Source organism: Saimiri boliviensis, chromosome 2 (assembly GCF_048565385.1).
Source record: "Saimiri boliviensis isolate mSaiBol1 chromosome 2, mSaiBol1.pri, whole genome shotgun sequence".
Taxonomy (NCBI): Eukaryota; Metazoa; Chordata; class Mammalia; order Primates; family Cebidae; genus Saimiri; species Saimiri boliviensis.
In genome coordinates, this window is record NC_133450.1 from 4,483,364 (window position 1) to 4,505,552 (window position 22,189).

At 54.1% G+C, this 22,189-nt stretch overlaps 1 protein-coding gene across 5 annotated transcripts in view; it reads right to left on the bottom strand.

Moving 5' to 3' along the window:
* The window catches only part of CCDC33 (coiled-coil domain containing 33), a 123,518-nt gene that overhangs the window by 30,465 nt on the left and 70,864 nt on the right, over positions 1-22,189 (bottom strand). For all 5 annotated transcript variants that reach the window (XM_074392676.1, XM_010332049.3, XM_074392674.1 and 2 more), the window contains one exon: positions 14,887-15,081. In XM_074392676.1, the coding sequence (XP_074248777.1) occupies positions 14,887-15,081 (195 nt within the window). The remainder of the gene's footprint in view (positions 1-14,886; positions 15,082-22,189) is intronic.

Sequence of the window (22,189 nt, forward strand, 5' to 3'; positions counted from 1 at the left end):
GAGGGGACCTCAGTGTCGCCAGGGAGCAGGAAGTGAGTGGGGCGAGACCGCCTGCCCTGCCTCCGGGCCTGTGCTACCGCCCGTGCGCCCTGCCCAGGCGGACCACAGTTCTGCCTCCAGCCCAGGCTACAGGCCTCCTCCCCAGCCTTGTGCTGTGGAAAACCACCTCGCTGCTGCCAGGCTCAAGCCATCAGGACCCCGGTAACCCCTGTGTTCAGCTTTGCGTCTTCAAGCTGGAGCCTCAAGGCAGTCGGTCCCCTCAGAGACCCCGCTTCCCCCACCTGTCACGCGGCCTTTTTTGTCCACGGCTCCTCTCATGCCTCACCCTCCTCACTCCTGAGAGTCCCCCATGGGAACCTTCTCCACAGCCTCCTCAGCCTTGCCCACTGCCCAGGTCATAGCAATCCAGGGCCCAGACCTCACAGACGCAGGTGGCAATGAAAGGAGGGACTTCCTGGGGGCGGCACGCCCCCTGCCTGCGGGCACCCTCCCACTGGGTCTCTCGGGATGCCTCCCTCAACGTCAGACATCTCAGAGTCAACCTCGGAATTAAAAAAAAAACATTTTTTTTTTTGAGATAGAGGCTTGCTCTGTCGATAGGGTGGAGCGCAGTGGTGCGATTTCAGCTCCCTGCAACCTCCGCCTCCCCAGTTCCGGCAATTCTCCTGCCTCTGCCTGCTGAGTAGCTGGGACTACAGGTGCACACCACCAGGTCCAGCTAATTTTTGTATTTTTAGTAGAGACGGGGTTTCACCATGTTGGCCAGGATGGTCTCGATCTGTTGACCTCGTGATCCACCCGCCTCGGCCTCCCAAAGGGCTGCGATTACAGGCTTGAGCCACCGCACGTGGTCTCAGAATTCAAATTCTGACTCGCCAGGCCTTCTGCACCAAGCCTGTTTCCAATTCCGCCTCCCAGAGTTGCTTTTGTTTTTATTTTGTTTGACTCAGGGTCTCACTCTGTCACCCAGGCTGGAGTGCAGTGGCGGCAACATGACTCACGGCAGCCTTGACCTCTTAGGCTCAAGCAAGTTTCCCGCCTCGGCCTCCTGAGTTGTTAGGATTACAGGCACACGCCACCATGCTCGGTTAATTTTTAAAAAATTTTCGTGGAGATGACGTCTCGCTATGTTACCTAGGCTGGTCTCAAGCTCCTGGTCTCAAGTGATCCTCCTGCCTCGGCCTCCCAAAGTGCTGGGTTTACAGAGGCAAGTCACTGTGCTGGCTTCTCCCAGAGTTTTTAAGTTCCCCTCATTCTTACGGTCCAGGCTGTCCTGCTGAGACGGCAGGTGGGGGACTTGGCGGGTCTGGAATGGAATGGGTGGAGCACAGAGCCCTCCACAGTGGATGAATAGATTCCCTGAGGGAATGGCCAATAGTGGTATATGATGAGGATCCTGGAGGGGCTGAGAGAGATGGAATCTGGTTCCCGGACCGTCTCCACTCTCCTATACCATGCTCTTTATCCCCCACTGTGAGCAGCAAGGCGCCAGAAGCTTTTCATGGCTCCCAGAGCCTCTGCAGGCACTGCGGGGTTTTCACAGCCAGCCTGGGGGTAAGGGCTAGCACTGTCCCCATTTCCCAGCTAAAGAGACTGAGGTTCCTGTAGGTGCTGGCTGGGAGCTGAGCACAAGGCAAACACCTCTGTGATCCAGACCACCCCTGGTCCACCAAGCTGCTCAGGAAGGGGCATTCTGTGCATTCAGTGGGCACACACTTACTGAGCACCCAGGGCGCGGCAGGCACCGGGGGATATGAGGTGGGGTGAGCCAGGAGCACGAGCCTGGAGCTAGGAGTAGGCACCACTGCCGTTGAGCATGAATAGAACATTCGGGGTTCAGGTAAAGGCTTGAGGCACAGGCTTCAGAGGCTCCAGGGCCCATCAGGCTGAGGAGGTCCTGCTGCAGGCGAGGGAACCATGCCCGGGTTCAAGGCGGGGGGCAGCATGTCTAGATTTGGGCTTGGGACAGGTCACCTGGTGGCTATGTCCTAGGAGGAGGGAGGCTGCGGTAGGCAGGAGGGTCCCATCTGGACAGTCAGCTCCCAGAGCCTGAGCCAGCTCCCCTAGCAAGCCCTCTGGCCCTCCGCAGGAGCCCCCCACCCACATACAGGAGAAGGTGGGAGGGAGGGGCCTTCATCTTGGCCTCCACGGGACCCTCTCTAGAAGCTTAAGGAGGAAGAGCGAGATGCCTCCAGCCTTCCAACCTAGCCCTCTGAGAGGGTCCAGCTGCCCTTGCCCTTCCTGGCCCTTCCAAATCCCTGAGCCCCTATGCAGACACCCCCAGGGTCTGCCCGGTGGAGGTGGATTTGCATATCTGAGAGTGAAAAAGATTCTGCTGCAGAGGCTCAGCACCACCAGAGCTGCTCAGCCCCCTTTTGTCTGTTTGAGTAAGAGCTGGCTAAAGGCTGAAGGATAATTAGTCCCCCGTGGGCAACGCTGTCCCCCCTCTTTGAAGATTTAAAGGCGCAGCCCACATGCTCAAGCCACTCGAGTCTCAGCCCCTTCCCCCACAGGGCCCCCCCACCTCTACTCCGCCCTAAGGAGGGCACGGCAGCCGCTGGCAGGAGCCGATGAATGAGCGTTTTATCTGATTAAACTGGGAGTGAACTGGCTGGTCTCTATTATCTGTGGACTTGATTGTATATTTAGCACCAAACGTGTGTGTGTGTGTGTGTGTGTGTGTGTGTGTCTGCGCACATGGATTGGGCTTTTCTAGTCCCTGTGTCTGGAGGAAATTGGATTGTACTGAAAAACATTTAATCTGAACTCAGGAGTGCACCCTGATAGAGTTGCCGAGCTAGGTGGGGAGGGACGGTTCTGCCTTTAGCCCTGGAAAAGAGGGGCTCCAGCCCTGGGCCGCGTGTGTTGGCGGGTCCTGCTCTGGCCCTCCTCCAGGCACAACCCTTCCCATGGGGTGAGGAGGTGGTGGTGCCAAGGGGACATGCCTACCCAGAGCATGTGCCAGCTTCAGACCTCGCCCTGGGTAACTGGGATCCTGGCACTCTCCTGCTTCCAGGACCTGTCCTCCTGAAGGTGGCGGTATGTCCTTGTGCACACGAAGCCTCATAGGTGGGGCTGAGACTGAGCTGGGCGAGAAGAAAAGGGGACAGGTGGGTTGTGGGGTGGGGGCCTGGGAGTGGTGTTCCCCACACTGCCAGGGGCCAATGCGGAATCTGAGAATTCTTTGAGGTTGTTGATAAGGTGTATTTATGGAGGTAGAGGAATGGAACATATTTAGGAGTTTGCTAGCTTCTGCTTGATTTATAACTTTCAATTACCTGGGATTTGGACATATGGTATGCAGGCCTTGCTTGTACTCTTAAATGTTCCAGGTGGGCCTCGGGCGTGGGGTGGGGGCGGGGCCCTGCAGTCACAGAGCTTGTCTTGGTGTTTACTAGGAAACTGAGGCAGCTCTTCCTCCCGGATGGGCTGGGAAGATGGCGAGTCAAGCTCACCAGGCTCCTGACTTCTGAGTCCCCAGGCTTGGCCAAGGCTGAGGCGCTGGGCTGGAGACCCCAGATGTGTTTGGCCAAGACTCCCCCTCAGTCTTGTCTGGTAGCCCTGGGAGGGTTATTGGGCGATCCCTAGCCTCCTCTCCTATAAATTGGGGATGATAATTGTATGCTCCTTTTCAGGCTGGAGCGGGGATTACATGAGATTATGGCTAAAGTTCTGGGTGCAGAGTAAGAGCTCAGTGAATCTCGACGGGAACACTTAGTGTGATTAAAATGAGTGCTGAGGTCGGGGTGGGTTTGCAGTGTGCAGAAGGGACCAGCCCCACCTCCCAAGTTAGCAACTCTTTCATTCCTGGTTCTACAGCTCACCTCACCCTCACCAATCGATGATTCAAGCCCTCAGCAATTTATGGCCTCATCATCTTGGCTTTAGTTACCGAGACCTCTCCACTCCTGCCTCAACCGCCCACCATTAATTAAGGATGGACAGCAAGACCCGGCAGCACAGGCCATCTCACTAAGGAGCAGTGCCAGGAGGCTGCCCTGCTTCCACCTGCCTTGTTTGCTGGGATGGGAGAGGAAATTGTCAAGACCAGGCTCCTCATTCCACGGAAGGGGAGACCGAGACCCAGGAGGAGCAGGGTCAGCCAGGCTGACTCCCCAAGTCAGAATTGACTCCAGGTCTCCTGATGCTCCTCCTGCCCAACACTCTTTCTGCTGTTAATTTCCTCTCTCCCTGGGTGGCCTCTGCCCGGAGTGACCTCATCCTCATCCCTCTGAGCCCGATCTTCTGGGTACGTAGGGTCAGGCCCTGATTTGACCAGTCCACTACTCCACCCATCCCATCCGTTCTTTCCTCCACACCGCTAAGGCTTTCTCATCCCTCACTGGAGGGAGGCATTCACTCCATTATACAGATAAGGAAACTGAGGTGCAGACAGGGAAGGGACTAGCCCTGGGGCCTCACAGTGCCTTTTGGGGAGACCCCAGGCCAGGCATGTAGAGAGACAGGCACACACAGACTAACTCGTAATTTCCACTCCACAGACCAGCAGATTCCTCTTGCACGAACAAGAGGAATTTCATTTCTCTTCCACCAACAAAGCAAAGATCTGCTATGGTTTCGTACTAACCCACGGTAGCGCCTGGCTGGCTTTTCTCTCTTACTTATCAGTGACATCTGCCGACTTACCCTGGGTACTTAGGGTCAGGCCCTGATTTGGCCAGTCTGTAGAGAGTGTGCTCTACCTGGGGCAGCGGTGGATGGGGGTAAGGATTAGGTCCACCCCACCCCCTCTGTGTCCCCACAATCTGAGTAGCCTGAGCCCCAGCCTTGACCATACTCTCCTCCACCCATTCCTGATGTGTCTCCTTGCTGAATTGGGACTTCTTGAGGACAGGGACCCTGGTAAGGAATTATCTTTATGTGACTGTCACACATCTTGTGGGTGAACTTCTGGAGAGGGGGTGAGGAGAGGCCTGGGTCAGCTGCCTCCCTTCACCCTCCTTAGTCTCAAGGGATCCCGGGAACACAATGACTATTAATCAGCCTCCTGCAAAGTGCCAAAGTGGACGGCCCTTTGCAGTTTCCAGTGCGTTCACCCACTCTGCTGTCAGTCCTCTCAAAAGCCTCAGGGGGCAGGGAGAATATTTCCTCCACTTAACAATGAAGGGACAGGATCAGAGAGGCAGAGTGATTTATTCAACGCCACACAGCTCTTGGGTGGTGGAAATGGGACTCATACCTGCTGGGGCTGCACAAATGAGTGGAGGAATCTGTGTGGTGGATAACCAGACTTGGCACAGAGTAGATGCTCAAAATACCTGGTCGAATGAATGCATGCATGAATGAATGAATGAATGACTAGGTGCGTATGCCAGACTACAAAGTCAGCAGGGAAGGGAGAGACAGCTGGGGATCTGAGAAGGTGGGGGGCCGCCAGACACTTGCTCCCTGTGCTCACGTGCCCCCTTCTTGGCTCCCGAAGTACTGCTCATCCTTGGGGTTTGAGTCCTTTCCTCTCAGCCCCTGGGGTGACGCTCTTTCCCTGCTGTCTCATTTCCCTTGGTCAACTGCCTCCCCGGGCTGTCACTTCTTTTGGCTTCTGCAGGCTTGTCCCCAGTTAGGCTGGGGGGCTGTCTCTATGGAAGCCTCCCCTCTCCAAGCCCACCCCTACGGTCTGTAGTGCCCAGTACAAGAGCAGAAATGGAGGCTCCTAGCATGTGCCCTCTGCAAACAGCCATTGCTCCTTGGGCCTCGGGGTGCACCCCCACAAAAGTATTCAACCCTTAGAAGTGTGGACTTCAGAAAGAAGCTTGCATGGCCCTCAAAAGCAGGTTCAGGTCCAGCGCGGTGGTTCACGCCTATAATCCCAGCACTGTGGGAGGCTGAGACCAGAGGATTACCTGAGGTCAGGAGTTTGAGACCAGCCTGGCCAACATGGTGAAACCCTATCTGTACTAAAAATACAAAAATTAGCCAGGTGCGGTGATGGGCGCCAGTAATCCCAGCTACTTGGGAGGCTGAGGCAGGAGAATCGCTGGAACCGGGGAGGCAGAGGGTGCGGTGAGCCGAGATCGCGCCACTGCACTCCAGCCTGGGTGACAGAGCAAGACTCTGCCAAAAAAAAAAAAAAAAAAAAAAAAAAGCAGGTTCAGGCCCATTTGGGCAGGGAGGGGTCTTGGGAACTGAGGGGGTGTTCTAGAAGGGTGGAGCTTGGGATCCAGGGCACATATACCAGGTGGGGAGAGACAAGGCGGGAGGAGGGTGAGTGGGCTCTCTAATCAGCTTAGGGACCTGGCCAGGTTGGTCAGGAAGACGGGACCACCGAGTGCCCTGTAGTTTTGCCTGGCAGGACAGCACCGGGCTCCCTACCAGCTCCAGGGCCGGGGGCTAGGAGTGGAAATCGAGGAGCCCACACATGTGTGGGGCATGTGGAGTGGGGGAGGGGACTGGCCGGCAGGGGGCCTTGCTCAGCCGCTTGCACACACCAAGAGACAATAAATCGACAAACACTTAATCTCGCTGCAAATTGAAACGGAGCCGTAAATATCTGCTGCATCCCAGCAGCTGAGTTATGAGTCCCGTTTATTAATCTCTTTAGTCTCAGGTGATGGATGGGGGCGGAGAATGGCCCGCTGAGACTGGGAGGCTTGGGGGCAGGAGGGAGGAGAAGTGGGTCAGGGGTCTGGGAACAGCCCTGCCGGAGAAAGGGTCTGAGGGAAAGACCCGGGGGAGTTTTGCTTCCTCTTTTTGTTCACAGTCTTGATGGCAGGGCCCCATGAACACAGTGACTATTAAGTCTTCTGCAAAGTGGACGGCCCTTCACAGTTTCCAACACACTGCCCCTCATTCTCTTGTTTCCAACACACTGCCCCTCAATCCTCCCCATAGTCTCAAGAGGTGGACAGGGTGACAGTATTCCCTCCACTTAACGAGGAGGAGACAGGATCAGAGAGGCGGGGTGATTCATCCAAGGCCACACAGCTCTGGAGTGGTGGAGACGGAACTCAAGCCTGCAAGAGCTACGCAGATGAGAGGAGGGGTCTGCAGAGGGAGCTGACGGAGGCCTGTGGGATGTGATCCTATTTCTTCCTCTCCACCCTCCCCCTCCCCCGCTCCCCCTCCCTCTCTTACTAAAATGCTCGGTAAGCGCTGTGTGCGATTGTGTTTAGGAACTGGAAGAATCAAAGGTCAGAGCTGGGGGAGGGAGAGGAAGGGGAGAAGAGGTGGAGTGTTCTCAGCCCTGGCTCAGGTCTGATGCCCCGTCTTTAGTATTTATTTGTCAGACCCCCTCCAGCCCCTGTCCACACGCGCACGGGGTGCTCCCAGCTCAGGGCCTGCAGGAAGGAGCCGCAGGGGAGGAGCTGAGGAGGGTGGGGCCCTGAGAAGCCTTCCTGCCTGTGGGGAGCTGGGCCTGGGAGCTCGTGGGTGTGTGCTGCATAGAACAGGGGTGCTTGGAGAGATGACTGAGAGAGAGGACAAACCCGGCAGGTGGGGCAGTCACACTGGGCAGCAGAGTCAGGGGCTACGGAGACTGAGGGGTGGCCAGCGTTTTGGGAATGTGTCTTGTGGCTGGCGTGGGATGGCCTGAAGAGCGCTGAGTTGGGGCATCTGTTTGGAGGCCCTGGCTGGGTCTGGTCTCTTGCAGTTCCTCTGCCTCTCTTGATTCCAACGGAGCTGGGGCCCTGGGTCCTCTTGGACTCCCAGGCCCTAGGTGACCCTGCTCCCAGGGTGGGCTTGGTGCCTGAACTAGTGGCCCTGGGAGGCCTGCTTATTCCTGCTCCTGGGGACCAATTCCAGACTCCTGGGGCTTTGCGATGCCACCACCCCGGGCTGATGTTCCTGCTGCTTGTTGCCACTGACGTGGGCAGTGTGCAGGGGTGCTCCAAGTCCCTTCCCTGGTGACTGCTGCTGGCAGCCTCAGAAGGCTCCTGCTCAGAGGGCACCTGCCAGCAGGTGGTGCTGAGGAGTGGAGGCTGGGTCAGACCTCTGCCAGCCTCACCAGGCTGCAGCCCCCATCCTGGGCGTGGGCGTGGGGGCAGAACCAAGCCTCCTGCCACAGTGCAGGAGCCACAGGGTACTTGGGAACATCTGCTCCCACCTCCTGAGCTGTCGAAGGCAGGAACTGGGGCCCAGAGAGGGGAAGGAATTTCAAGGTCACTTCCAGGAGCAGTGGTAGCAGTGTGAGTGCAAGGACAGCGTGGAGCTGGGCCAGGCTGCGCAGGTGGGGTGCACCCTCCAGTGGGGCAGACCTGGGGCAGGGGAGATTTCTGTGCCATGTAGGGTGGCGTCCATCCAGGTTTTCCTGAGACTGCCTTGGTTTAAGCACTGAACACCCCATAGCCTGGAAACCCCTCAGTTCTGGGCAGTAGGGATGGGTGGTCACCCCAGGGCCATGCCAGCTGGACAGAAAGGGCCAGGCTAGGGGGTGTCTTTGCTACATGGCCGGCCTCCCTTTCTGTGGGGTCTCACTCTCCCATCTGAGTCTGAGGGGCAGGTAGGGTAGGGTGAGCAACTCTCCCGTGCTATAGATGGAGACACCAGGGCACACGGACACCCGGCGTCCCCAGAGCACCTCTCCGCCTGTCTTCGAGGAAAGGGGTCCCTGTGCTGGAAGGCCTGCCTTCCTGAGGACCGAGCCCCCACCTCTGCCACTGCGGGACCTGGGAGAGGCCACAGCTGCTGTGGTCCTCCTTCTCGGCACTCACGATATGACACTGTCTCCGCTGAAGTCGACCGACGCCCTCAGAGGCAGGGTAAGTGGGGTGGGGGAAGCCGGGGAAGGGAGGTAGAGAAACTGAGAGATTAAGGCTGAATTGTTCTAGGGTCCAGCAGACTCAAGAAAGGAAGAGAAACAAAAGCGACATGCTTGGAGGGGGCGGGGATGTGAGGAGACCAGTGGAGGGAGGGAAAAGGCTTTCAAAGACAGAATGAAAAAAATGAGTTATTCCAGCGTGCGGAGGTTGGAAAAACTCCACTGAATCTTTTAACAACCCTTGTCAATTATTCATCTCCTGGTATGAGGGCCCTCTGGTCTGCCACACATCTCCTCTGAGCAAGGCAGAAGGAGGGAGGGAAACAGGAGACAGAGAGAGAGAGAGAAAAGGAGAGGGAGGGAGGAGGAGGAGGAGCAGGGAGAGAGAGAGAGAGAGGGAGAGAGAGAGAGAGAGAGGGAGAGAGAAAGGGCAGGAGAGGCAGGGAGAGGAGAGAGGCAACCCTGTGCTTGAATTTCTGCACTAGAAACAGCGCTAAATATACACTTCCTGCATAGCAAATGACCACATCTGCCTCTCTATCCAAAGCATAGCCTGCCTCCTCCAGGAAGCCTTCCTTGTCTGCCTCTCCCCCAGCTCCTCTCTCATTCACTGAGGACTCACTAGGTGTGTCCAGCAGTCCTGGGTAAGTGTGGCAGTTAAAAAGCTACATTGTCCCAACCACGCCTCTCCTTTGTCTGTTCATCCCCACCAAATATTTACTGTGTACCTACCCCACGCCACTAATCATCTCCCTGGGTATGGCTCGCTCCTGTCTGCTGGGGAATTCCCAGAGCTGGGGTCCTGGGCCTCTTTGTCCCCACGTCCCTGGCCAGCTGGACACAGGGCTGGACACATGGCCGGGTGGAGAGTTCTGATTTTCTGACTGGCTGGAGGAATGGGGAGCCCAGGCGCACGGCAGGAGTTTCAGAAGCCCTTTGTGGTGGAAGTCGGTCCATCTAGAGGTGACCTGGAGGCCCCTCGGCTTACCTGCCCCCCTCCTGGTGTTGGGAGACATGGCCTGGCCTCACGTGAGGTGGGCGCAGGGTGCCCAGAGAGTGGAAGGCGGATGCTTGCAGGTTGTTGACTGTTTGGAGAGTTGCCATGTTCAGGTTGAACCTGAACATCTCACTCTTCATGCTCACTTCAAGGCTCACCTCTTCCCAATGGCTTCCCGAGCTGCTCAGGAGGGGGAGAAGGTTTCCTCTGCCTCTGCCTCAGGCCCTACACTTGACCCAAGACCATACCCATGGGACCTTGACCTTCAGCGGGCCCGCCCGAGACCAGAGCTTTGTACCATGTTGACAAAACGGAACCCGAGAGGCCTGGGTCAAAGCCAAGTATTCCAAGGTGGGAAGTGGCTGGGCTGCAGCTGGGGAAGGAGGTGAATCAAGGGCACATCCAGGGGCAGGGAGCCGCCGTGGCCTCAGCAGGCTGTCGGGGTGCGATGGGCAGGCCCGAGGGCAGGAGGCAGCAACGCAGGGAGAGGCACAGACCTCCTCCTCTCCACCCCCTTCCGCTCCCAAGGTGCTTTTCTCTGCAGAAAGTGTGCAATTTCTTATTAAGCTGAAGTAGGATCTGAAGGGAATCAGAAATCAAATTGTTTTTCGGCCCCTGGGGAACGCACGATGAGACTGGATATAGACAAACGCACTTCAGACATTAGGGGATGCCAAGAGGCTCAGCCAGAGGCCACGGCCCAGCGGGAGGGAGGCGGTTCTTCTACACAGCCACTGCCATGTCGCGGGCGCCCGCTGCTCCAGCCCGGGGCCCTGCTACCGGCCACCGCATGTCCAGGAGCCACACACACTGTGAACGTGCCACTGCTTCTCAGTTGTGTCCCAGTGCTACCGAAGGATCCTCTACTGCTCTGTACCTCCGCCCACAGCTTCCACACTGCACTCGGGACTCATTCCTGTGATTGCGCCCTCCTGCAGTGCGGGGCTGTGTGACATGCTACGGCTTGGGTCTATTGCTATGCAACTCCACTCCACCACTCCACGGCCACCTTCGATTGCTTGTCACTGTGCCTCTTGGTCGCTGAGTTCATCCATTGCTATGTAATTTTGTTCGGTTGCTATGGAACAGTGACCCACTGCCACACAGCTGCGCTACCTGGGCTTGTCGCAGAGCTGTACGCTGTTGCTACCCACCCACGTTCTATTGCCTGTAACTGGGATCTACCAGCATGTGTGTGTTGGGGTCCTGTCGTGATCCCTCTGGGCTCTGGCCAGTGGGGAGGAGCTGGGGCTGGGGGCTGGGTCTCTAGGCTCCAACTAGGGCAAAGGGTCAGAGGTAGAAATAGCCAGCCTGGTAAAGCTGAGGAGAGTGAGAGAGAGCGAGGAGAGTGAGAGAGGGAGTGAGACAGAGAGATGATGAGTTGGGGAACCGAACCAGGGGTGAGAGGATAAACAAGGACGTAGTTAAGAGTCAGAAACAAGGAGGGACGAGGCGCCTGGAGCAGAGTGGGATGGGTAAGGGAGAGAAGCATGGCCGCTGCCCCTCCGTGAGTCTTTGGGGGACCCGATGGTGCCAGGTTGGCTGAGCAGGCAGGCCTCTGTACAGTCTAGTGTTTCCTTGGCTGGATGCAAGGCAGCATGAGACTGCCATGTCAGGAAGCCTTGGGCAGGCCCATTCCTGCCCATCCCTGGGCCATCTCACTGCCACCCTTTGCAAAATGAGAGGATCTAGTTACTTTCTGAGCTTCTTTCTGGTTCTCTTGCTGCCCAGCCAGGGGTGCTATTCCATTGCCCAATAAACATTTACCAACATCTGTCTTGGGCCAGGCCTGGGCAGGGCCCTGGAGCCCAGAGGCATGGAAGTCAGTGGGCTCTTTCGTTCAAGGGCTGGATGGTGGTGGCTGAGCGGCCCTAACCCGGGAGCAAACCAGGGCTAGCAGCCAGCCCTTAAGGCCTCACCAGGTGTCCAGCAAGACAGAGGGTAGAGGGACCAGGAGCACTCTTTCTGGGTGAATGAGCCACTGAAGGGAGTGCTGGGGGTGATGCCCAGGGTGGGCATGCTTGAGTGAGTTCTCCATCAGACCCAGCTCACAACACCTCTGCAGTATGTGGGTAAGGGGCAGCCCTGACCCTTTGTTATCACTCAGAACCTCCCAGAATCCCACCTTAGCGCTCCCAGGCCCCTTCTCCTCCCCTTCTCTGTCACTCACAATGGTTGCTATTGCTCAAAAACACTTCCTCCTGGCAGGGCGCGGTGGCTCACGCCTGTAGTCCCAGAGCTTTGAGAGACCAAGGCGGGCGGATCACCTGAGGTCAGGAGTTTGAGACCATACTGACCAACATGGAGAAACCCCGTCTCTACTAAAAATACAAAATTAACTGGCCATGGTGGTGGGCACCTATAATCCCAGCTACTCGGGGGCTGAGGCAGGAGAATTGCTTGTACTTGGGAGGCGGAGGTTGCGGTGAGCTGAGATTGTGCCATTGCACTCCAGCCTCGGCAACAAGAGCCAAACTCCATCTTAAAACAAACAAAACAACAACAACAACAAAAACAACAAAAAACACTTCCTCCTTATTGTTAACTTTGACTTCTCAAGCTGCAGTCTGATCCCATCTCTTCTGGTTTAATCCTTAAGAGAAAATCAAGACTGGCCACTGCACACGTTGTTCTAATATTCTTTCAGATGTTGAAACACTGTTTATATTGCCCCCCTCTCAGATCCATTCTATGTTTAAAGGCCATTTCTTCATACACTCCGTTTTTTCCTCTCTGCTCCTCCTCCTTCATCATCACCATCATCATCATCATCACCACCATCATCATCACCATCACCATCATCACCATTACCATCATCATCATTACCATCACCATCATGATCACCATCATCACCATCATCATCATCACCATCACCATCACCATCATCACATCACCATCATCATCATCACCATCACCATCATCACCATCAACATCATCATCATCATCACCATCACCATCATCATCACCATCATCATCACCACCATCATCATCACCATCATCAATCACCATCACCATCACCATCATCATCATCACCATCATCATCACCATCACCATCATCATCACCATCATCATCACCACCATCATCATCACCATCATCAATCACCATCATCACCATCATCACCATCATCACCATCATCATCATCATCATCATCACCACCATCGTCACCATCATCATCATCACCATCATCGTCGCATTTTGTAAGCACAGTGCAGACTCCAACCCAACCCGCTCCCGCCATTTGTGTCTCACTTCCCACAAAAAAAAATCCGTGGTATTAAAACATCTGTATCTGGTTTCTCTCAAATAATCCAGACTCTCAAACCTGTTGACCTCAGTTCAGACCTTGGATGCTTTACCCAGCAGACTCTGAATGAAGGAGTCCCTCCCATGCCCAATACCAGGAGTGGGGCTGGGTACTTCCCCCTCCTTGGTTGTGCTGTGTCAGTGCCCAGCTGGCTGATGTGAGAGGCTTGCCCAGCCAGGAGGTGCTTGAGGCTCCTGCTCCCAGAAGTAGTGTGATTCAGGGGCTGAGGTCGGCATCCTTGGGAGAAGGCATGGGCTTAACTTGGGAAGGGTGGAGGCTTGGCTGGTTGCCCCCCCCCGGGCAGCCGAGCAGGAGAGGTTGCTCTCAGCCCTCCGAAGAGCTGAGATCAGGGAGGGACGCCTTCATCTTTGTCCTCCCCTCCCATATTCCTTTCCCCGTGGTGGCACCTTCCCTTTTCTTTCTTTCCTGGCCTGTTTTTTCTTTTGTTTTGTTTTTCTCCTGAGACAGGGTCTTGTTCTGTCACTCAAACTGGAGTACAGGGGCGCAATCATAGCTCACTGCAACCTCGACTTCCCAAGTTCGAGTGATCTTCCTGCCTCAGGCTCCTAAGTAGCTGAGACTACACACATGCACCACCATGTCTGGCTAATTTTTTGAATTTTTTACAGAGACAGGATCTCTATGTTGCCAGGGCTGGTCTTGAACTTCTGGGCTCAAGTGATCCTCCCACCTCGGCCTGCCCAAGTGGTGAGATTACAGATGTGGGCATGTGCCGGGCCTCTCTTTCCTTTACTATCTCTGCTTAGAGGCACAAGAAGGGGGAACCACGTGGCCAGAATGTGGGGAGGGCAGAAGGAAGTGGGTTATTTATGCTGCCCCAAATTTCCAAAGACATGGTTTCTTTATTTCAATGCCGTTTATGGCTGAGCTGGATGTTGATCCCAAGGGCTGTTTCCCCAAGGGCCCGAGGTGAGAGGAGGAAATATAAAGATGGCCCGTGAGTGCTGTGGCACCTGACAGGGACAACTCTGCTCCAGGGTGGGCAGGGCTGCTCATGTGGAAGCACCTGGCCATGCCCAGCAACCAGCCAGCCTTCCTAGTTGTCTGATGGGACATGTTCCAGAAAGGTGCAGAAGTGCCAGGGGAAGATGAGGAGGCTGTCGGTGGAGGAGGTCAGGTCCTGGAAGGAGGATGCCTTGGGCTTCCCTATGGACTGGTGGCCTTGTCTGGGGCCTTTTCTCAAGATCCTCCAGAGCAGCGTTCCTCATGGGACCCGCTGTGGAAGATGGGAGGAAGCCACACAAGAATTCAGCCACGGTTACTGGCAGCACCTCCCTGGACTGTCTCTTTGGTGGCCCATTCTTTAGCACTCTGCAACAAGGGTTGAGACCCAGCACTGACCCCTCAGCAAATTAGGACGTCACTTTGGCCACCTCCACCAGCCCTTCCTGAGCATCTGCTCAACCGGCAACAGGAAGACACAGCAGCTCCCATGAAGGAGGACACAGACTCTGTCACCAAAATTGGTGTCCTCTTTCTGAGCTCCAATTTCTCCTGTTATAAGTTAAAACGAATCTCTTAAGGGTGCTTCCCACTACCCAGTGGTCATGTACCTCAGGAAGTTCTGAGTTGATGCCTACACACGTAAATGGAACCCTGGCTTACAAGCGTCACATGGGTTTGCTTTGAATGAAATAACACAAGAGTCTTCCACTCAAAAGGTGAAGGGACTCTGCAAATGAAGCCACAGCTCTCAGCAGTTTGACTTTGGGGTAACTCACATGCAGAGTGCCTAACGGGAGGTCTGCTGGCCACCTGAGGCATGAACCAGTCCTGCAGATGGCAGCCAAGTCCCCTTCCCATGGCCTCGTCCCTGCCCCGGCCCTTCCCACCTGGGGAGAGACACTCACTGTGTCACGGGACATCTCAGGCACCGGAGGCTCCTCCTCTACTTCCTGTGGAGTGGGAGTGCTCAAGTCCATTGTGGAGCTCACTGTGGCCTTGGACCAGGACTCTCGGATGGTTCCCAGCTTCTCATCTAGGATCTTGGGGTCCAAGGTAGGAAGAGCCTTGCTGTTGTTCGGTGTCAAGAAGTTTTCTGGTCTCTGAGAAGAGAAGGTACAGAGAAACTTCGGGACAGGCCCCTTCTCTGCGACCATCCACCATAAACACACCTTCTATACCTCAAGCCTCTTCTCCTCTTGGTTCAGGAGGCCCTGTATGTCTGGCTTGTGTACACCTCCTACCATCTGGCCCTTTGCCCACCGGGCCCCAACAACAAGTCTCTTGCTGTTCCTCCGCAAGCCAAGCTCTCTCCTGCCTCAGGGCCTTTGCATTTGCTGTCCTCCTCCCAGAGGTCCTCGGGATCTTTATGCGCTGTCTCCTTATCATGCAGGTCTCAGCCCGGAATTGGTCTTCTCAGAGGGTCCCTGCCTTTTGCGATAGAGGCCCACTCTGTCTAAAGTAATCCCATTTCCAATAAACTCTCTATTCACTTACCCCATTTTACTGTGTTCATAGCACTTACTCTATCAAAAAATTTGAAAATTCATCGACTTTTTCACTGCCTCCCTCCTGCAATGCCCATGCTAGGATGGGCGTCCCATTAAGCAAGAAACTTTGTCTGTCCCTAGTGTCTGGCTCACTGTAGGTGCTCAAGACATGTTTGGCGGAAGAATAAATGAACGATGCCATCTCTGACACCCACACCTGGTACAGTAACAACAGCTTCTACAATCCTAGATTTTGTTTACACCCTTTGCTATGCAGACCCATGTTGCATCTTATCTCCTCTATCACCCTTCGATAGTACTACCCGTTAAGCACAGAGTCTCTCCTCTCCGTATATTCTGATGAACCTTTGGCTCCTTCCGTGTTCCTTTTCCTGTTCTCCTCCTTCTCTCTTGGCGTGACCATCACTCTCATGCGTCTAAAATCTGACGCCACTCAAATACCGGCCTCCCTGCCCAAGGATGCCTTGATGTCTCAGCTCACACTGGCTTGTAGGTGTTCTGGGTTCTTCTGGTCTAGCAGTTGGCTGGCTGTGTTTTCACTGCTCTCTAATTCCAGACTTGCCTGCTATTCTTGTTTTTCTAATAAAACTTCAAGTTCCTTGGGCTTAGGGACATGTCTGTGCTTCCTTTGGGGAGGGGTTACTTTAAAGCTCTGTTGGAAATCCATGGCTATCTCTAAAACATACTCATTGTTCAAAGAATCATGCAGTCCTAGGGTTTGCAGGGACCTCAAAGGTGAGCCAGCTCCACCCTGCACCAGCTGTTGGAATCCTCTCTTGGCTGCATAGCAGACAAATTATTCCACTGTCTGGAGTCTTGTGCTAGAAATAAATAGAGCAGTAGGCACACTGCCAACCAGTACAGATGTGCTCAGAGTTAGAGGTGCCCGGGTGTTTGACCCTGAACAACCAGAGAGAGAATGAGTGCAGGTGGGCCTCTCTTTAAGTGGTTCCTCTAGGAAAGTCCATGCATACTAACTCAATGAATCGGGACAAGGACCCTTCACTTTACCACTGAAATTCTTTTAAGTAATTATGCCTTTGTGTCCCTTTCAAATAAAATTTGCTGTGCAGAAATTCATTAATGCGAAGCCTTTTCAGGCTGTGTTTATAGAGTAAGGGACAGTCACACAAGTACACAGGGGCATTTGGTTAAGTCTGGGCTCTGTATCCCCAACTCCCCATCAAATGGGTGCAAAATAGACAATGCCAAAGAGAAAGCAGCTATAACAAGACTCTTGGAATGGGAAGAGTGGGACACTGGGGGACCCCGAGGCTGACTTTGGCAGTCTGCCTACTGCACTTCACGACCAAGACTCCTGTGCCTGTTTTGTCTGTGGGCATCAGGCCTGGCTGTCTCTCCCACCTGGTCCTCCTGCTAGCTATCACTCACAGAAGGCAGGATTCACTTGGAGGCTCCCCACTGATATGAAGGCACCCAGGGTAGCATCTGAGTCAGATGGTTTAGGGTTTTCTGGCCATGTGTTTTAGATGGGGAAAAGTACCACATCTGTCTCCTTCTCAGAACAGTTGAACACTAGATTGGCAGCAGAGGGAGAGCTACAAAATGCATATTGGGTGGATGAATGAATGAGTGGGTGGATGAATGGATGGAAGGGCGGATGCAGGGGAGAATGAAGGAAAGCATAACTAGAAGGCAAAGACCACCTTCCCGTTGACCAGGTGGCCCCTGGGGCTGGGGTGAGATGCTAATTCAGGAACCTATAATGACATTTCTCCTCATTTCCAGGCAGAAAGCCAATCTCCATGCCCTGGATTTCATAGACTGCCATCTAATCCAGTTAGGGGAGGAAGTAGAAGTAATGAAATCAAGGGAGAGGTCTCCAGAGGTGCCCCCATCAGTACTGAAAGCAGAGACAATTGAAAGGGAGTTCCCTCCCCCACAGCCTGTCTCCCTGACATCTACTTGGTGTGGCCCTAACACCAGATGGGTCAATGCAATAACCGAGAGCTCACATTTACTGAGCCCTTGTTCAGAGCTGGGCACTCACCAGGTACTTTTATGTGGATTCTGAAATTTACTACGTGTAGTTCATTTGATTTCATCCCAAAGCTAAAATAAAGGTGAGACCAACCCCTCAGTCCAGACCAGTGCCTTTACTCCGTCAGTCTCTTATGGGGTGAGGTGGGAGTGGTGGTGGGTTCTGAGAAGGAAGGCAGGGAAGGCAGAGTACTTATGGACTTTTTTTTTTTTTTTTGAGACAGAGTTTCACTCTTGTGACCCAGGCTGGAGTGCAATGGCGCGATCTCGGCTCACCGCAACCTCCGCCTCCTGGGTTCAGGCAATTCTCCTGCCTCAGCCTCCTGAGTAGCTGGGATTACAGGCACACGCCACCATGCCCAGCTAATGTTTTGTATTTTTAGTAGAGACGGGGTTTCACCATGTTGACCAGGATGGTCTCGATCTCTCGACCTCGTGATCCACCCGCCTCGGCCTCCCAAAGTGCTGGGATTACAGGCTTGAGCCACCGCGCCCGGCCTACTTATGGACTTTAAATGCACCCTGCCCATCTCTGCTACAGCTACCTTTCCTGTAGTGCCTGCCAGACTCAGTGGTTCTGTCCTGTCCTATTCTGGGGCTGGCCCTGGCCAGGATCTGCTCCCATGGCTGTACCTCCCCACCCTGCAGGTTTCTGCCCACCTTCCCATTCTTCTGTCCCATTCAACTTTGCCAGGATCCATCCTGGCCTGGGTTTTGAAGGCAAAATGGAGAGGTGACTTTTACAGTGAAATCTTTAGACCTCTAAATGGCACAGATCTTGCAGAGCATATCCAAGGCGGTTGATTTTGTCATGTGAAGTGAGGGGCACCAAGAGGCCCATTGTGTCTAAATTCTCCCCAATAGTTCTCCTTCTTTAGGGTCAGCTTTGCCTCTCCAGACTCCAAAGCTTCAATCAGCTCACATTTGGGGGAGGAAATTATGCCCTTGGCCCTTTGCTTCTTAAGGAAGGGAGCTTGTCTGAGACCACAGAGAGGGCCAGGCTGCCTGAAACCATAGAGAAAGCTAACCCATTGGAGGTAGTGAGTCAGGGTGGAGGATGGGGAGGGCCTTGGAGACTAACTCCTCCCTATTCAAGCCCAGCCTTATCTCACTCTCCTCCTTTCCTCCAGGTAGAGTGGGGGCTGCTGGCCCACCCCCACGATCCTGCTTATTTGCCTCTGTATTTGACAAGCCTTGCCCCACCTGCTGGAGGAGCTTGGGGCTGACAAGTGGCCCCTGGCCCTGTGGCTTCGTGGCTGCAGCACATCCTGCTTCATTAAGGCTGTAATTGGAGATTGACTTTGAAAGCTCAAAGAGATGCATGGCCACGCACTAGCTCAGACCCAGGATTCAGCCCACTGCTCTCTGTGTTGTTGCAGCGGCCCACACCACATGTGAGTGCCAGGGTGGGGGAGAAGACACCCCTTCCTCACTTGTCCCAGCACTCACTGTTGCTAGCAGAATGGGGTCTGTTGAGACAGACCAGACCAATGGCATCACAGGCTTGAGGCTTCTTAGGTCACCTGTCTCCCCTCTCCCCACAACATCCTCTGCCTTCCTCCTACCCACTCCTTCCCCTAGATCCCCAATCATGCAAAATGTAACAGTTCCAGCCTGCCCGGCAATTACGGACTAGCCAGGCTGCAGCTGCTGTCCTTGGTGCTGAAAGTGCCCTCCTTCCGGCCTGCCTGCCTCTCGCCCCGCCCTGAGCCTTCTCGTTGGACCGCACAGGCTCTTAATTCAATTAGCTGGCCCTGAACACTCCCCAGGGAGCCTGGAGCGGAAACTGACAAATTCTGTTTAACAAAGACATTTGTCCCTCGCCCCGCCGGCTTTGGGCTCTGCCGGCCTGTATCCCGCTCATTAGGTATCTAACAAAGTGAGTCCCAAGAAATCTGCTTCCAATCGCTAGTAATTCAGGAGGCCTGATGCAATTTTCTCCCTGATAAGGGTGTCTCGCCCACTGGCAAGCGCCGTAATGAGCCCTGTGCAGCAGCTCCCTGATCAGTCACTGCTTTGTCATTTCCTGTGGCTGCAGTTGTAGATTCTTATCTCTTCAGCTGCAGGCGAGGCTCAGACAACAGGCCCCTCCAACAGGGCTTGCAGCGTCCCCTGCATACAGCTAGCCTCATTTATGGCATCCTACGTGCCCCTGCAGCTGCAGTGGGGTTTGAAGCTCTGTGTCTGTCTCCCAGCCAAGAAGGGTCCCAATGTTAATCCTTGGTGGGGCCATGATTTATTTGCCAGAAAATGGTGTCAGAGGGTTAATCCCAAAGCAACTTGTGAGGTCAAGGAAGGCAAACCACTGATTTTTTTTAAAAAATCTGTTGGAGATTTTAGTATGAAAGTCTGGCCTGTGGCTCAGTGGTTTGACTGCGGGCTCACTCTTGGTTGCCTGAAACCTGCTCTTACTGCATTTAATTTTTTCCCTTGAGTTTCTCCTATTTTCATGCAGAGACCTTTCCAACACAGATGAGATCACACCCTACTGCTGCTCCAAGACCCTTCTTAGTTTCCTACCACTTTATGAGAAAGCTCTCACCCTGCATCCCAGCACCCAGGTCTTCCACAGTCCAGACTCCCATCTTGCTTTCTAGTCTGTAATGGGTGGTGACCCATTATAGTTCCCATATGTCATGGGCTCCAGACACTGTCATGCCTCCATGCCTTTGCATATGGGGGTCCCTTTGCCTGAAGCATCCTTGCTTTGCCAATTTCTAACCCACTATTTGGCACAGAGCTCAAACCATGCCTTTCTGTGATGCTTCCCCTGACCTCTGTATGCTGAATGCACCAATGTCAACCAGGCCCCTTATTAGTAAGATGGGTGGTGGTGATCTGTTGGGGTGCTTTACCACTTGGCACAGGTTAGAAATCTAATAAGTGGTTAATGAATGAATGACCTTTGCTGGGCCAGAGGTACATCTGGTTTGGCTGAAGGGACTGCAGGGAGGTTTATGCTAAGGTGTTTGGGCTTTACAAAGCGGGGAATCCCAAGACCAACTCCCATTTTCTGAGAAGTTTTGTCTAGAAGCTTCTGCCATGTCTCTCTCTATTTCTTCCCTCCACCTTCAATCTACCAGTTATGCACTGGGCTCACATGGAGAGCGGAGCAAGGGAAGGGAGTGGCCAATGTCTAGTTTCATCAGTCATCTCTGCATCCTGACTTGGGACACTCCGTCTGCAGCTGGGAGTTGCAGGCTCACATTCTCAAGGCAACACAGGGTTATGTGTTTGGTGGGTCATTTTAAAAAATAAATAAATTGAGTCAGAGTCTTACTCTGTTGCCCAGGCTGGAGTGTAGTGGCACCATCTCAGCTCATTGCAGCCTCAACCTTCTAGATTTAAGTAATCCTCCTGCCTCAGCCCCCCAAGTAGCTATGACTACAGGTGTGCACCACCATGTCCGGCTAATTTTTGTATTTTTCGTGGAGATGGGGTTTTGCCATGTTGCCCAGGCTGGTTTCGAACTCCTGAACTTAAGTGATCTGCCGTCTTGGCCTCCCAAAGTGTTGGGTGGATTACAGGCGTGAGCCGCTACGCCCAGCCTGGTGAGGCATTTGAGATGAGCTAAAGCAGGTCTTCCGAATTATTAGCAATTGGAAGCAGTATGTCTCTCGGTCCAGCCCTTCCCACTCTGGCCTGGGAGCTTCTAGGCCCCACAGCCCCCAACTCAAGGCAGGGTACATTGAGGGCTTCAGCAAATCTGGCCTCTGGAGAGATGATTGTCTGTCTCTTCCCCCATTTCTTTATTCTTGGAAAATTGCAGCGAGACCAAATGTGGTGCTGGCGATGTTTATCTTCAGCACTTGACAAGGCCTCCTGATGTCCTTATGGATGCAAAGCTGGTGGAGCAGCTGTCATGAGGGGCGGGTGCCGAGTGATGGGTTTGCAGGCTCTACCATCTCCCCTCCCCCAGGAGACCTGTCCTCATCCCTGATGAGTTCAGCATGTTTGTCAGCAACTTGGGTGAATGACACTAAGAGATCCCTTTAGCAAGGATCTACAGGACACTGTGCTAGGCACTGGCACATGCTTCCTCATTCAATCTTCACTATGTTCCTGGCTGGTAGGGATTACAATTCACACCCCCCCACACACACTTTTTTAAGATGGAGTTGCACTCTTGTTGCCCAGGCTGGAGTGCAATGGTGCGATCTCAGCTCACTACAACCTCCATCTCCCGGGTTCAAGTGATTCTCCTGCCTCAGCCTCCCAAGTAGCTTGGGATTACAGGCATTTGCCACCACGCCTGGCTGATTTTGTATATTTAGTAGAGACAGGGTTTCTCATGTTGGTCAGTCTGGTCTTGAACTCCTGATCTCAGGTTATCCACCCACCTCAGTCTCCCAAAGTGCTGGAATTACAGGCGTGAGCCACCACGCCTGGCACAATCCCCTTTTAGGGAAGAGAAGTGAAATTCAGGATGTCTAAGATCAAATGGAAGATCCAGATTCAAGCCCATGTCTATGGGCTTACGAGGTGGACACTGCAGCACTTAAAGCATCCTGGCCACCTCCACAGGTGACCTGGAGCTTGGGGTTGTGGGTACAGGTGGGACTGTCATTGTATTGCATGATAAAACCAGGGTCCAGAGTGATCTGAAGCTTAGAAGATGGGCTGAGATGAAAAAGGTGAAATACCACAAGGGAGAGAAACCCTGTCTAAGTTCAGAATAGAACAGCAGGGAGGCAAAACG